The sequence below is a fragment of the Mytilus californianus genome, unplaced genomic scaffold (genome assembly GCF_021869535.1).
Source record: "Mytilus californianus isolate M0D057914Y unplaced genomic scaffold, xbMytCali1.0.p SCAF_4, whole genome shotgun sequence".
Lineage (NCBI taxonomy): Eukaryota > Metazoa > Mollusca > Bivalvia > Mytilida > Mytilidae > Mytilus > Mytilus californianus.
The window spans coordinates 45,710,263-45,726,520 of NW_026262690.1; the positions used below are offsets into that span (position 1 = coordinate 45,710,263).

At 32.5% G+C, this 16,258-nt stretch overlaps 1 protein-coding gene across 4 annotated transcripts in view; it reads right to left on the reverse strand.

Moving 5' to 3' along the window:
* LOC127738111 (von Willebrand factor A domain-containing protein 5A-like) overlaps positions 1 to 16,258 on the reverse strand; it is a 100,791-nt gene that overhangs the window by 73,721 nt on the left and 10,812 nt on the right. For all 4 annotated transcript variants that reach the window (XM_052249239.1, XM_052249238.1, XM_052249241.1 and 1 more), the window contains exons 5-8: positions 14,385 to 14,604; positions 6,187 to 6,326; positions 4,391 to 4,499; positions 30 to 134 (exon numbers count right to left, since the gene is read on the reverse strand). In XM_052249239.1, the coding sequence (XP_052105199.1) occupies positions 30 to 134; positions 4,391 to 4,499; positions 6,187 to 6,326; positions 14,385 to 14,604 (574 nt within the window). The remainder of the gene's footprint in view (positions 1 to 29; positions 135 to 4,390; positions 4,500 to 6,186; positions 6,327 to 14,384; positions 14,605 to 16,258) is intronic.

Here is a 16,258-nt window from a genome sequence, read left to right on the forward strand (position 1 = left end):
ACCACAAAAATTGGTTGCAACAGTATTACCTGATCTGTCCATAACAAATATAAATTCCCTTTTAACATTTCCACAATGATTCTTCAAATCTGGTATAAAATTCAACATCAAAACATCTTCTTTTAATAAACCATCTGAAAAACAGTTGCATAACTAGAAAACAATCCATAAAGTTGTAATTATTATTCTGCGTTAATATGGTTCAATGTGTGTGTGTTTGCAGTGCAATGAGGGTAATTCTAGGATTATGTTTAATAGAACAAAATAAAAGAATCCTTCATCTGAGATACATTTGTACTTGTTTTTGTAATTTGGCCAGAAACAAGACTACATATTTAACAAGCATTCTGTGAGTATTGCATGGCAATACATAGTCCCCTATTGGTTTAAATTTATTTGTATTGGGACAAAATTCTAACTTGATCTATAACTTGTCATGGTGTAAACTATATAACAAATATCAAGTCAATATCTTCAAGCATGACGAAAAAAAGTGTTGAAAACTGATTATTCAAGTGAATTTTCGAAGTCCAAGAACCATAACTCTGCACAAAATCATCAGACCGGAACAAAATTCGAGGTTGATCTGTAACTTGTCATAATAAAACTATATACCAATTTTCAAATCAATATCCTCAAGCATGAGGAAAAAAAGTACAGAAAACAGATTATTTGAGTGAATTTTCTAAGTCAACGGACCATAACTCTGCACAAAATCATCAGACCGGAACAAAATTCGAACTTGATCTGTAACTTGTCATTTTAAAACAATACACCAAATATCAAATCAAGATCGTCAAGCATGAAGAAAAAAAGTGTGGAAAACTGATTTGCCAGACTGACGGATGGACAGACAGACGGAGTGCAAACCTAGAGTCCCCTTCGACTTGTCGGTAGGGGACTAATAAATTTCCTTCGACTTGTCGGTAGGGGACTAATAAATTTATATACTTATAAAGTAAGTGCAAGAATTGTCAATCAAATTTGCTTTTTAAATTATTGTGTCTTGTATTTTTGAGCTTAATGCTACAACACTTTTTTTGTATTGTTTTTCTTGTACTTTGATTTTGTCATCTGTTAACTTTAACTAGAGTTTTATGGACATATTAAAGCTTAGTTCTTCTAGAACTTTTGTTTTGCCACTGATCAAAATCAAGGTGAATGATTGAGTAATAAATGTGGATAGTGTCCACATGTGGACACAGATGACGCCCCCGCTTGCATATCATATAGTTATAAAGGGAGTTTAAGGGACATATCTGAAGAACAGTAAAAGTGATGCTACCCAAATTTGAACTTGATCTGAGTTTTGTGGTAATAAGCATTGTGTGTAAGTCTCATAACATTTGGTTGAGGCTAACTTAAGTAGAGAACAGAAACTATAAATTCAGCAATTTTTCTATTTGTAAACGCGCATAACTCTAGAACGGTTGTGTATAAGTTTTATAACATTTGGTTGAGACAAACTGAAGTAAGAGAATGGAAACAAAAAATTCAGCCATTTTTATGTTTATAAAGGGACATAACTCAAGAATGGTAAAAGTGACGCCACCAAATTTCGTACTTAATCTGTATTATGTAATAATAAGCATTGTGTATAAGTTTCATAACATTTGGTTGCGGCAAACTAAAGTTAGAAAATGGAAACAAAAAATTTGTACTTGATCTTAGTTTTGTGGTAATGAATATTGTGTATAGGTTTCATAATGTTTAGTTGGGGCAAACTTAAGTTACAGAATGGAAACTAAAAATTTTGCAATCTTTCGATTTATAAAGGGACATAACTCAATAATGATTAAAGTGACACTACCCAAATTCAACTTGATCTGTGTTTTATCAGTGGAAGTCAAATTTAAACATTGCATTTTATAAAGCATTGATTGTAGTTGATTCAACTATAATCATGGACAAAGGAAGATAACTCCAATTTTAAAAATTACCTGATATAAAGAAGAAAATAATTTTTTTTCAATTTTTCCATTTATAAAGGAGCATACCTCTAGAACAGTAAAAGTGACGCCACCAAAATTCAAACTTGATCTGTGTTTTGTGGTAATAAGCATTGTGTATAAGTTTTATAACATTTGGTTGAGACAAACTAAAGTTAGAGAATGGAAACAAAAAATTCAGCCATTTTTGTGTTTATAAAGGGACATAACTCAAGAATGGTAAAAGTGTCGCCACCAAATTTCGTACTTAATCTGTATTATGTAATAATAAGCATTGTGTATAAGTTTCATAACATTTGGTTGAGGCAGACTAAAGTTAGAAAATGGAAACAAAAAATTTGTACTTGATCTTAGTTTTGTTATAATGAATATTGTGTATAGGTTTCATAATGTTTAGTTGGGGCAAACTTAAGTTACAGAATGGAAACTAAATATTTTGCAATCTTTCGATTTATAAAGGGACATAACTCAATAATGGTTAAAGTGACACTACCCAAATTCAACTTGATCTGTGTTTTATCAGTGGAAGTCAAAATTAAACATTGCATTTTATAAAGCATTGATTGTAGTTGATTCAACTATAAACATGGACAAAGGAAGATAACTCCAATTTTAAAAATTACCTGATATTTAGAAGAAAATAATTTTTTTCAATTTTTCCATTTATAAAGGAGCATAACTCTAGAACAGTAAAAGTGACACCACCAAAATTCAAACTTGATCTGTGTTTTGTGGTAATAAGCATTGTGTATAAGTTTCATAACATTTGGTTGAGGCAAACTAAAGTTACAGAACAGAAACGATAAATTCAGCAATTTTTCCATTTGTAAAGGGGCATAACTCTAGAACGGTAGAAGTGACGCCACCAAAATTCTAACTTGATCTGTGTTTTGTGGTAATAAACATTGTGTATAAGTTTCATAACATTTAGTTGAGGCAAACTAAAGTTAGAGAACGGAAACCAATTTTGGGAAGTACGTACGTACAGACGGACAAGGGTAAAATTTAATGCCCCCTCTGCTATGGCGGGGCATAATAAAAAAAACTATTTTAAGCCAATTGCAAACGTGCTGGGCTAAAAAAATAACAATTTACCACCGCAAAGTACACCCATTAAATGTGAAAGACAGGGTTATTGTTTCTACTTTTTTGCCAGGACTGAGGTGGCTCCACTTTCGATATTGAAATGGACGAAAAATTTTCATACAAGCTACGAAACAAGAATTTTCCAAATTGTTTGTGGTCATCTTTTTTACTTGCCACTCAACGTCTTACTAGTTTGGACGGGTCCATTTTATATCTAAGAATAAAACAGCTTATCCCAAAGTGGTTCAAAATAAAATCTCACTGAAGTATGACAGCAAAGGAAAACAAACTTATTGGAAAACCGCTATTAACATAGGGTATTCTTTCCATAACTTTTGTTTTAATATAATACACTAATTCACATAATCTGAGGTAAATGTTACTTCACAGATGCTTTTATTTATATTTCAGGAATAATGAATTTGGTAGAGTACGCGGGAATAAAAAAAGCATGAAATCCCAATTCCCACCCGACCCCTAAATATTAAAAAAATTGGGTCTTAAAATCTGTACCAACAAATCATAACAATCCTCACCTAATAAGCAGCAAAGCATTTGCAATTTTTCACTTGAAATTGAGCTTTCTCGAAAATCTGTCAACATAATTTGGATTTAAAATGTGCTGTAAAAATTTCTGTTTTTATGATATGAAAATATTAAGGCGTCATTGAAATCATTGAGGGTAAATCGTCAAAATCCGACTTGACCAATATTTTTTGGTCCGAGACATTGTATTCAAATTGCAAACATTTGGTCAAGCTGTACTTTAATTATCAACAGGAAACCATAACTGTGAAGGATGGGGGGACAAGTGGTTCACAATATTCCACCTCTTTAAGACAGGGTATAAAAAATCTGACAGAAATAGGTCTAATAACCATCTGAAGGAAGTTTTTTGATAGACTTTAATACTTTTTGATTTTCCTGTGGCCTAACATGACCTTATAATACCTTCTCTTTCAGTAAAACATTGTTCAGAGATGATGGTTAGAAGGCCTTTAAACTCTTATTTCCTTAGCACAATAGAATGCTGTCTACAATTTAAAACTTGGGAGTTATTGACAAAATATTGAGCTTCACTAACACAGGATACTGAAACAGGTTAGAAAACAGGTATATTACACTATGTATTTTGCTTGATGCAGTAAAAAGATGGAATATTGATATCAATCTATGAGTTATATTGATGTGTATTTTTTCAGTTCCTTACAGCTTTAAACTTTACATTTGTGCGTAACATTCACATTCCATAATAGGACTCTGAATAAAGATCATGATTAAACTGATTTCATTTACAATTTAATTATTTTTTCCATAAAATAACATAAATTCCAAGGTTCTGATTATTTTCTTACCTTTACTCCGATCACCAACTTCCAATATTGCTTCTGGTTTAGAAACATCATCGTAAGACACAGAAAATTCCAAATCTCTGTATTGATGATGTATGTCCTTTAACTTTATCTGAAATATTTAAAAAAAGCATTTTAACCGAGTTGTTTATCAATTAAGCATCATCATTAGTCAATGATTGACTAAGTAATTTAGGTGATTTCTCCACTAAAATGATATTGGATTTAACATTGCATGTCTGATTAGCCATATTCTCTACTTAAAAGACATTGGATTTAACATTGCATGTCTGGTCAGCCATATTCTCTACTTAAAAGACATTGGATTTAACAGTTCATGTCTGGTCAGCCATATTCTCTACTAAAAAGACATTAGATTTAACATTGCATGTCTGGTCAGCCATATTCTCTACTATAAAAACATTGGATTTACAATTCCATGTCTGGTCAGCCATATTCTCTACTATAAAGACGTTGGATTTAACAGTGCATGTCTGATCTGCAGACTTCTCTACATACAAAAGACTTGGGAATTAACATCGCATGTTTGATCAGCCATCAGATGTCCACTTAGCACTGGTCCATGTGGTAGAAAGAAAACTTACGAAAGAGACATATTTTCATCAAACTCAAATGCATACCAGAAGTCACAACATAAACAAACCTGTCTGAAAAAAAATAAAATCTTAAGACTATCTTAATGCTAACTGAAAAAAAGTCCATTTATCAGCAAAATACTATTTTTTTTTAAATTTTGCTCTGGATACCTTCTTAATCGTGAAGAAGCTGCTGTCCATGTTTCCCAAAATTCCATGAAGGTTGTACAAAGTTATTGATGTCTAAAACATTGATAACCATGCAGTCTCACTTAACCTAAATGTTCACACCACTGATGGAATGTAGGATTTATATGTCTTGCTCAACAACTTCGGTCAAAAGTAGGGATGTCAACGAGTACTCGAATACGCGAACACGCTCGGTAGTACCGAGTATCGATTACCAAAATGATACTCGACTAATCGGTTTCTTGTTAGAATGTTGTTGCTATCTTACGTTTATAAACAAAAAAAAATATTTAAAAATTTAAAATACCATTTGAATGTTTGCATTCAAACTATCATTTAAAATTCCTCCAAACAGATGTACATGTAAGATATATGAACACGAGCATTTTTCCAAGGCTTACACTTTTAGCTAATCTTAGTCACTCCCCCACCTCTGTACCGTCAGAGCATAAATTTCATACCAGTACGGTTAATTATCTAACACATTTGGGAAATCGCTATGACCCAGAAAAAGTTGACAAGATGATATTTTTAAATAAGAACAAATTCGTTGCACCATGTGTCGACCCTCAGAAAATAATTAATGGTATCAGTAAGTTCTAATCATTCCCCTTTGTTGATCATTTAATGTGTTTTTCTATAGTTCCCAAATACTGTTGTTTGAGTAATAATTTTTCTATAGATATTAACTAATTAATTACTTGATTAGATTATTATTAATTTACATAATACATGTAGTACATGAGCTATTAAATATGGTATAAAATTCCTTGGACTATATTATTTAGTCCTAGGTAATAATTTTGAGGGTTTTACAACCATAAGACAACAAACCCCAATATATGTACATTAAAGTATATAATTTTGTGTTTCCATTTTGTAAATGTTTTACCGAGCGAGTACTCGAGTATCGCTCGGTAAACCCAACGAGTAATCGATTAGTAAATCTTCACCGAGTTGACATCCCTAGTCAAAAGCAAAACAAAAAGCAACATCCCGCAAATCTATGAATACCTCTGCTGAATGTCGATCATCAAATATCTTTAACTGTAAATCATCTCTATAAGTGTTAACAGATTTGATCTTGTGATGACCCTTTACTGATGCAGTGAATTCTTTCTTGACTGGTTTTTCTGAGTTCTCTGTAGATCCAGCTAAACGAAAATAGTAAAAGCTATTTGTTAAATTCATAATTTAAAAGTTGTTGAAGTTAATTCCAACTAAAAAAAAAATACAGAAGCACAATGGTTGCACATACTATTTTCAATCTTCATGGATGTGTAGCTGAAGAAACATGATTTATGTGTCAAGTACAATCAAGATTGTAAAGTCTAGTGACAATCTACATGTATATATATCAAATGGTGGTGGGAAATAAACAAATTTGTCCAAATTTCAGTCTTTTAAATGCTACTGAAAGCTTGACATATGACCCAGTGCCTTATATGGGTGATTTTTTTTATTTCATTGAGAACTACCTTATCAATTTTGGTAAAAGTAAGATGATTGTGATATATTGGTTCATAAGATAACATCCAGAAACAACAAGCATTCTGAAAGTATTGCATGGCAATACATAGTCACCTACCGGGTAAAAATTCATTATACTGGAACAAAATGCTAACTTGTTCTATAACTTGTCATGGAGTAAACAAAAAGAAAATATCAAGTCAATATCTTCAAGCATGACTAAAAACAGTGTGGAAAACTGATTATATGAGTGAATTTTTCAAGTCCAAGGACCATAACTCTGCACAAAATTATCAGACCGAAACAAAAATTTGAACTTGATCTGTAACTTGTCATGATAAAACTATATACCAATTATCAATCAATATCTTCACGAGTGATGAAAAAAAGTGTGGAAAACACTTTAATATTAGATATGATTAATAGTTATCTAAAATTAGATATGATGTAATACAGTGTATATCTATTTTCAAATTATAATCAAATATAATTACTAGTTTCCCTTTCCTTTTTCCTTTCAATTGTCACAAACTAATATAGATTTGTAACTTATTTATAAAATGTCAACAATTTTTATCTACACAATGTAATGTGATGAAATATATACATTAATAAAAATTATAGAAAAACTAATCGAAGAATTCAAATAGAGAAAAATATTCATCGAGTGACCGAACAACACATTAATTCACGAATGCACGTAGCGCACGAGTTAATTATCAGTGTTGTTCGGTCACGAGTTGAATATTTTTCGATATTTGAATTCTTTGATTAGTTATTCTTTTTATTACATTGGCAAATGGCTTTTTTATGAAATTAAAGTAGAAAACGTAAGGAACTATATCTTTTTCTACACATTCACAATTTGTTTTGATCCGAAGTTATCGACATCTTGACAACGCCTATTGTTGTATGACGTCAGAGGAGTGAAATAACCACGTTTATTTCACATGTGAAATTATCGGTTTTTATTTCACTGGGAAATCAATGTAATTAATTGCGACCAATGTAATAATAGATTATTATCTAATTAAAGGATTTCACTTCATAATTTTTTTTTATATATATATATAGCATTCAGAAAATTAGTTTATACAAAATAACAAACAAACCTGCAAAGAAAAAATCTTCAAATAATTTATCAAAGAATGTCTTTTAAAAAATGAGTTATCTCCCTTTGTACAGAAATATGGTTTAACATAGTACTCTATCATTAGAAATGGTCCAGAGTTATGGTCCATAACTCTGGACTATATCATCAGACCAGGAACAAATTTCGAACTTGATCTATAACTTGTCATTATAAAATTATATACCAAATATCAAATCAATATCTTCAAGAACGAAGAAAAAAAGTGTGGAAAACTGATTTGCCAGACTGACGGACGGACAGACGGACGGAGTGCAAACCTAAAGTCCCCTTCGACTTCGTCGGTAGGGGACTAACAAGCATTCTGGGAGTATTGCCTTGCAATACATAGTCCCCTACTGGTTAAAAATTCATTGTACTGGAACAAAATGCTAACTTGATCTATAACTTGTCATGGTGCAAACTATATAACAAATATCAAGTCAATATCTTCAAGCATGACGAAAAAAAATGTGGAAAATTGATTATTTGAGTGAATTTTCTAAGTCCAAGGACCATAACTCTGCACAAAATCATCAGACTGGAACAAAATTCGTTTTTGATCTGTAACTTGTCATGATAAAACTATATACCAATTATCAAATCAAGATCTTCAAGCATGACGAAAAAAAGTGAGGAAAACTGATTATTTGAGTGAATTTTCTAAGTCCAGGCACCATTACTCTGCACAAAATCATTAGACTGGAATAACAATCGAACTTGATCTGTAACTTGTCATGATAAAACTATTTACCAATCATCAAATCAATATCTTCAACCATGACAAAAAAAAGTGTGGAAAACTGATTATTTGAGTGAATTTTCTAAGTTCAAGGACCTTAACTCTGCACAAAATCGTCAGACCCAAATAATATTCGAACTTGATCTGTAACTTATCATGATTAAACAATACACCCAATATCAAATCAATATCTTCAAGCACGAAGAAAAAAAGTGTGGAAAACTGATTTGCCGACTGATGGATGGACAGACAGACGGACAGAAGGACGGAGTGCAAACCTGAAGTCCCCTTCAACTTCGTCAGTAGGGGACTAAAAAAATTGATAAAAATTAGTCTATCAATAGCTGCTTTGATCTTAAACTTGACCTATTGACCCCAAACTATTGAACCAAGTTTGGCAAAAGTTGGACATAAATGATTCAAAAGATAACATCTAGAAGTCAAACTTTTTCTCATGATTTCAGACTATTAATAGCTGCGGTGAAATTGATCTTAGACCGATTGACCCAAAAATCAATATGGGTCTTCCTGTTTCCATTGGGCATTATCAAGCCAAATTTGGTAATGATATTATCAATGGCTTATGAGATTTTGTCTGGAAATGGAAATGTTGATGCTAAGACACCTGGACATCCAGACAGCATTCATCATATTATAAGACTGAAAGTTTCAAATAACATTCATTCTAGGACCGATTTGACCATTAATAAAACTTTGTCCTTTGTACTTGGTGTTTGTTTCTGTCAGTCAATTCAATAAGGTTTTTACTTTTGTATTAACTATGATGTCATTGCAGTAAGTCTGGAAAAAGAGATATCCATTAGAGAAAGCAGGAGTTGGACTTCAATTTGAGAAAGGAAAAAAAACTTCCATTATAGGGGATCAGATTTTAAAAAAAATAAATGTGGATAGTGTCCACATGTGGACACAGATGATGCCCCCGCTTGCATATCATATAGTTATAAAGGGACATAACTGAAGAACGGTAAAAGTGACGCTACCCAAACTTGAATTTGATCTGAGTTTTGTGGTAATAAGCATTGTGTGTAAGTCTCATAACATTTGGTTGAGGCTAACTTAAGTAGAGAACAGAAACTAATAAAATGCTCCGCAGGGCGCAGCTTGATACGACCGCAGAGGTCGAACCCTGAACAGTTGGGGCAAGTATGGACACAACATTCAAGCTTGATACAGCTTTGCATTTGGATTGTGATTAAATATTTGACACAGCATAGGTTTCTGACACAGAATGAATGTGGTCTAAGAACTTAAAAATTTAAAATTGGACATTCACCTATTATGGTCCAATATCCAAAATCTAAATACATGGTTAGATTCAGCATATCAAAGAATCCCAAGAATTCAATTTTTGATGAAATCAAACAAAGTTTAATTTTGGACCCTTTTGACCTCAATGTGGACAAAGTTGATAATGGGGCCCAAAAATCAAAAATCTAAATACATGGTTAGATTCAGCATATCAATGAACCCCATATATTCAATTTTTGTTGAAATCAAACAAAGTTTAATTTTGGACCCCGATTTGGACCAACTTGAAAACTGGGCCCATAATCAAAAATCTAAATACATGTTTAGATTCAGCATATCAAAGAACCCTAAGAATTCAATTTTTGTTAAAATCAAACTAAGTTTAATTTTGGACCCTTTGGACCTTAATGTAGACCAATTTGAAAACGGAACCAAAAATTAAGACTCTAAATACATGGTTAGATTCGGCATATCAAAGAACCCCAATTATTCAATTTTTGATGAAATCAAACAAAGTTTATTTTGGACCCTTTGGACCTCAATGTGGACCAATTTAAAAACGGGGCCCAAAATCCAAAAACTAAATACACGGTTAGATTCAGCATATTAAAGAACCCCAAGAATTCAAGAATAAAACCCCATTGAAATTGGTCAAGAAATAAGCAATTTATACGAAGTATCTTCTTTTGCACAATACTGTGCAATTAAATGTTTCTTGCTATTGCGCAATACTGTACAATTGACAATTTCTTGCTATTGCGCAATAATGTGCTATTGGATATTTCTTGCTATTGCGCAATACTGTGCAATTGAAGATTTCTTGCTATTGCGCAATACTGTGCAATTGAAGATTTCTTGCTATTGTGCAATACTGTGCAATTGAAAATTTCTTGCTATTGCACAATACTTATTATATAATAATTTACACTTCCTGTTTGGTGTGTTTCTCCTACCATATCATTATTATTTGCTTTTAAATATAAATCAGAAATAACCAACTTAAAATGGAAAATTTTAAAAGAAAAAAAAGGAAAAAAAAAAAATCCCCCCCCAAATTTTTTGAACCCCCTTATGATTCATCACCCCCAAACTCAATCCCAGCCTTCCCTTTGTGGTATGGTACCTTGCAGTACAATTTCAGAGAGATCCATACACTTGAACACAAGTTATTGTCTGGAAACTAGAAAAATGTGTTTTTTGACCCCTTTTTGGCCCCAAATTCCAAAACGTTTAGGGCAATTACCCCCAAACTCAAACCCAGCTTTCCCTTTGTGATATGGAACCTTGTAGTACAATTTCAGAAAGATCCATACACTTACACACAAGTTATTGTCCTGAAACTAGAAAAATGCTTGTTTTTTGCCCCTTTTTGGCCCCTAATTCCTAAAATATTGAGGCAATTACCCCCATCATCAATCCCAGCCTTCCCTTTGTGGTATGGTACCTTGCAGTACAATTTCAGAGAGATCCATACATTTGAACACAAGTTATTGTCTGGAAACTAGAAAAATGCTTAGTTTTGGCCCCTTTTTGGCCCCCAATTCCTAAACGTTTCGACAATTACCCACAAACTCAATTTCAGCTTTCCCTTTGTGATATGGAACCTTGTAGTACAATTTCAGAAAGATCCATACACTTACACACAAGTTATTGTCCTGAAACTAGAAAAATGCTTGTTTTTTGTCCCTTTTTGGCCCCTAATTCCTAAAATATTGAGGCAATTACCCCCATCATCAATCCCAGCCTTCCCTTTGTGGTATGGTACCTTGCAGTACAATTTCAGAGAGATCCATACATTTGAACACAAGTTATTGTCTGGAAACTAGAAAAATGCTTAGTTTTGGCCCCTTTTTGGCCCCCAATTCCTAAACGTTTCGACAATTACCCCCAAACTCAATTCCAGCTTTCCCTTTGTGATATGGAACCTTGTAGTACAATTTCAGAAAGATCCATACACTTACACACAAGTTATTGTCATGAAACTAGAAAAATGCTTGTTTTTTGGCCCTTTTTTGGCCCCTAATTCCTAAAATTTTGAGGCAATTACCCCCAAAATCAATCCCAGCATTCCTTTTGTGATATGGAACCTTGTGGTACAATGTCAGAGAGATCCATACACTAACACACAAGTTATGTCTGGAAGTTACAAAAATGCTTATTTTTGGCCCCTTTTTGGCCCCTAATTCCTTTACTGTTGGTACCATAACCCCCAAAATCAATCCCAACCTTCCTTTTGTGGTATTGAACCTTGTGGTAAAATTTCATAGAGATCCATTCACTTAAACTAAAGTTAGAGTGCGAAAACCAATGCGTCTTCAGACGACGCCGGACGACGCCAGACGACGACGACGACGACGCCTAACGTCATACCAATATACGACCACAAAAATTTTTTTGCGGTCGTATAAAAATTCAGCAATTTTTCTATTTGTCAACACGCATAACTCTAGAACGGTTGTGTATATATGTTTTTCTAACATTTGGTTGAGACAAACTCAAGTTAGAAAACGGAAACAAAAAATTTGTACTTGATCTTAGTTTTGTGGTAATGAATATTGTGTATAGGTTTCATAATGTTTGGTTGGGGCAAACTTAAGTTACAGAATGGAAACTACAAATTTTGCAATTTTTCAATTTATAAAGGGCACAACTCCATTATGGTTAAAGTGACACTACCCAAATTCAACTTGATCTGTGTTTTAGCAGTGGAAGTCAAAATAAATAAACAGCTGCGCCATGAGCGCATGATACGCCCGTCGTCTTGTGTGTGAATTTTTATGCAATAAGCATAAAAAGTTTCTGACATACGGCGTGACATGCGAAAACCCCCTTTTTTTTTTTACAAAAAACTCAATATCTATAAAATAAAATTTTGAATCAAAACCAAAAAGTATACAGATCTTTAGATTAATATAACTAAGAAGTGTGTAAAATTTTAAGCAATAATCATAAATCGTTTTTGAGATACGGCGCGACATGTGAAAACACCCCTTTTAAAAAAAAAAAATCAATATCTCAAAAATAAAATTTTGAATCAAAACCAAAAAGTATACAGATCTTTAGATTAATATAACTAAGAAGTGAGTAAAACTTTAAGCAATAATCATAAATCATTTTTGAGATATGGCACGACATGTGAAAAACCCCTCCCCCTTTTTTTAGAAAATACTCAATAACTCAAAAATAAAATTTTGAATCATCACCAAAAAGTATACAGATCTTGAGGTTAATATAACTAAGAAGTGTGTAAAGTTTTAAGCAATAATCATAAACTGTTTTTGAGATACGGCACGACATGTGAAAAACCCCTCCCCCTTTTTAACAAAATACTCAATAACTCAAAAATAAAATTTTGAATCATCACCAAAAAGTATACAGATCTTAAGATTAATAAAACTAAGAAGTGTGTAAAGTTTTAAGCAATAATCATAAATTGTTTTTGAGATACGGCGCGACATGTGAAAAAAAACACACACCTGTTTTAGTTACTAAGTCCCGTAACTCAAAAAGTTTTAATCTTATTTTCACCAAAAAGTATACAGATCGTTTGACCATCATAAGAAACAACTATGTTAAGTTTCATGAAATTTGGATAAGTCATTCTCAAGTTACGGTGCGACATGTTTACGCCGGACAGACAGACGGACAGACAGACGGACGGACGCGGGACATTTGTACAACATAATACGTCCCGTCAAAAATTTGACGGGCGTATAAAAATTGCATTGTATAAAGCATTGATTGTAGTTGATTCAACTATAATCATGGACAAAGGAAGATAACTCCAATTTTAAAATTACTTGATATTTAGAAGAAAATAAAAATTTTGCAATTTTTCCATTTATAAAGGGGCATAACTCTAGAACAGTTAAAGGGACGCCACCAAAATTCATATTTGATCTGTGTTTTGTGGTAATAAGCATTGTGTATAAGTTTCATAACATTTGGTTGAGGCAAACTTAAGTTAGAGAACGGAAACTAAATATTTTGCAATTTTTCCATTTATAAAGGGCATAACTCTAGAACGGTTGAAGTGACGCCACCAAAATTCAAACTTGATCTGTGTTTTGTGGTAATAAGCATTGTGTATAAGTTTCATAACATTTGGTTGAGGCAAACTCAAGTTAGAGAACGGAATCCAATTTTGGTACGTACGTACGTACAGACAAGGGTAAAACTTAATGCCCCCACCGCTACGGCGGGGGCATTTATATTACGTCAGATTGGACTGATATTAGGAATAATTGATAATTTGTAACCAGAAGTTTATTTGAGTCCAACACATGTTATAACAATCTTTAATAAATAAACATAATTTATAACTTTTAAATACTGGGTTACTGAGTGTTAACATAAGTTGATACTGATCTTTTCAGACAAATACTCATTACGGTACCATTGGTATGTGTCTTTAAACTAATCATTTTTGTTAATGATCAGAGAACAAAACTTTACAAGAATACAATAATATTATAACACGGAAATTGCAGACCTGTGAAATTTCCTTTTGTTCCCTTATGCCTACAAGATATTACAATAAACATGATAAATGATATTTTGTCAACCATTTTTTATAAATGATTTGGAGTTATATAGACTGACCTGATGAATATCTAGCATTCAAAACATATGGCAAAACAAACTTCAGACCCCCATCTGGTTCAACAGTTAACTCTACAACATATGCCATGGTCAATACTGCAGTTTCACCTGCATCCAAGTTACCAAGCTTACACACAAAAATATCTCCAGCATATTTACTCTCTGATAGATAAAACCCAGTCTGACCAGTAGATGTAGCTTCTTCAAAGGTTATCTTAGCCTAAAAAAAACAAATATTATAATATGTAATGCCTAAATTATACGTAACTTAATTATTTAATAAGGTGATAAGAATTTAAATTATACAATGACTTTCTTAGTTCTGAGTTTTCTGCTGCATTGTTTGTTACATTAAAATAATATATGCAATGAAATAGGTTTTTTCTAGTTTCAGCCGCAGAATAGTATAAAATATCAAAACTCATTACTTATGAACAATTCTCACTTGAACTGAAGGTTTGGAACCAATGTGTGCTCAGTCAGGAAGCACATATTAGAAAGTAGTTCACATTTCACACAAAATAGTTCCTACACATAGATGAACCTATCAAAATTTGTAAAATATTTTGATAATTTTGTAAAAAATTTGTAAGGGTTCCGCGGAACCCAGTGTCTCGCCTACTTTTGCTGTTATTCGCAGGCTCAACAAAAATGGGGAAAAAATTATTAAAAATTTTCCTCTAGATACTATCTTTTGATTGTAAGAAGTTCTGTTCAAGTTTGGTAAAAATCCAAGAAGGTTTATGAATCTAATAAACGTTTTAAAAACTTTAACTGCAGACTGTACGTAATGTTAACTGAAATAAAACTAAGTCCATTAATAAGTTATATACGGAAAAACAGGAAATAAATTTTTACAAAATTTTCTTCTAGATACTAGCTTTTGACCATAAACAAGCTTCTGTCCAAGTTTGGTACAAATCCAGAATAGTTTAAGAAAGTTATTAAAATTTGATAAACTTTAACCACAGAGTGAATGTAATGTTAACTGGCAGAAAAACTTAAGTCCATGTATGAGTAAAATACAGATAAACAGGATTTTTTTATATTACAAAATTTACTTCTGGATACTATCTTATGATCATAAACAAGCTTCTGTCCAAGTTTGGTTGAACTGCAGATTAGTTTAAGAAAGTTATTAAAATTTGAAAAACTTTAACCACAGAGTGAATATTTGTGGATGCCGCCGCCGCCGACAGAATGTAGGATCGCTATGTCTCGTTTTTGCGACAAAAGTCGCAGGCTCCACAAAAATGAAAGGTTTTGGACCTATGGATCACTATTGAATCCTCGTTGAATGTTCAGCAGTAACTGTTTTTGTGCTTCCAGACTTCCAGGAACTAGTACACTCTTATTCAATTAAAGGTCCAAAAATGGTACATGTATGTATAATTTTTCAGCACAAGCCAGACGAAGGTAATGTTTGGATATGAAATGACTGTCACTTTATATAAACTTAAGACAAAATGGCAATGAATGCTGTAATTTTTTTATTGTGATTGAATTTAGTCTGTAGGTTGCACTTTGTAAATACATCTGTTTCACAAACCATGCCTCTTTTGGCGAGATATATAATATTCATAGATATTTTGTTTTGTTAACATTCTGGTTCCCAGATATGATCTCTATGTTTCATCTCATAGAGACATAACTTGGGAATGTTACCAGTATAAATACACATAGATAGCAGCGAAATTGAATTCTGAGGAGGACCAAAAGTGAAGGCAGGGGTAGTACAGAATTTTAGTGTAAGTTTCAACTGTTAGAAGTTTGGGGCATATAAATGTTGAAAATATGCCGCACAGCCCTATATTTTGACCTTTGAGAAAAAATTGTAGCACATATGAACTTTCCATTCTAGAACATAAATTTTT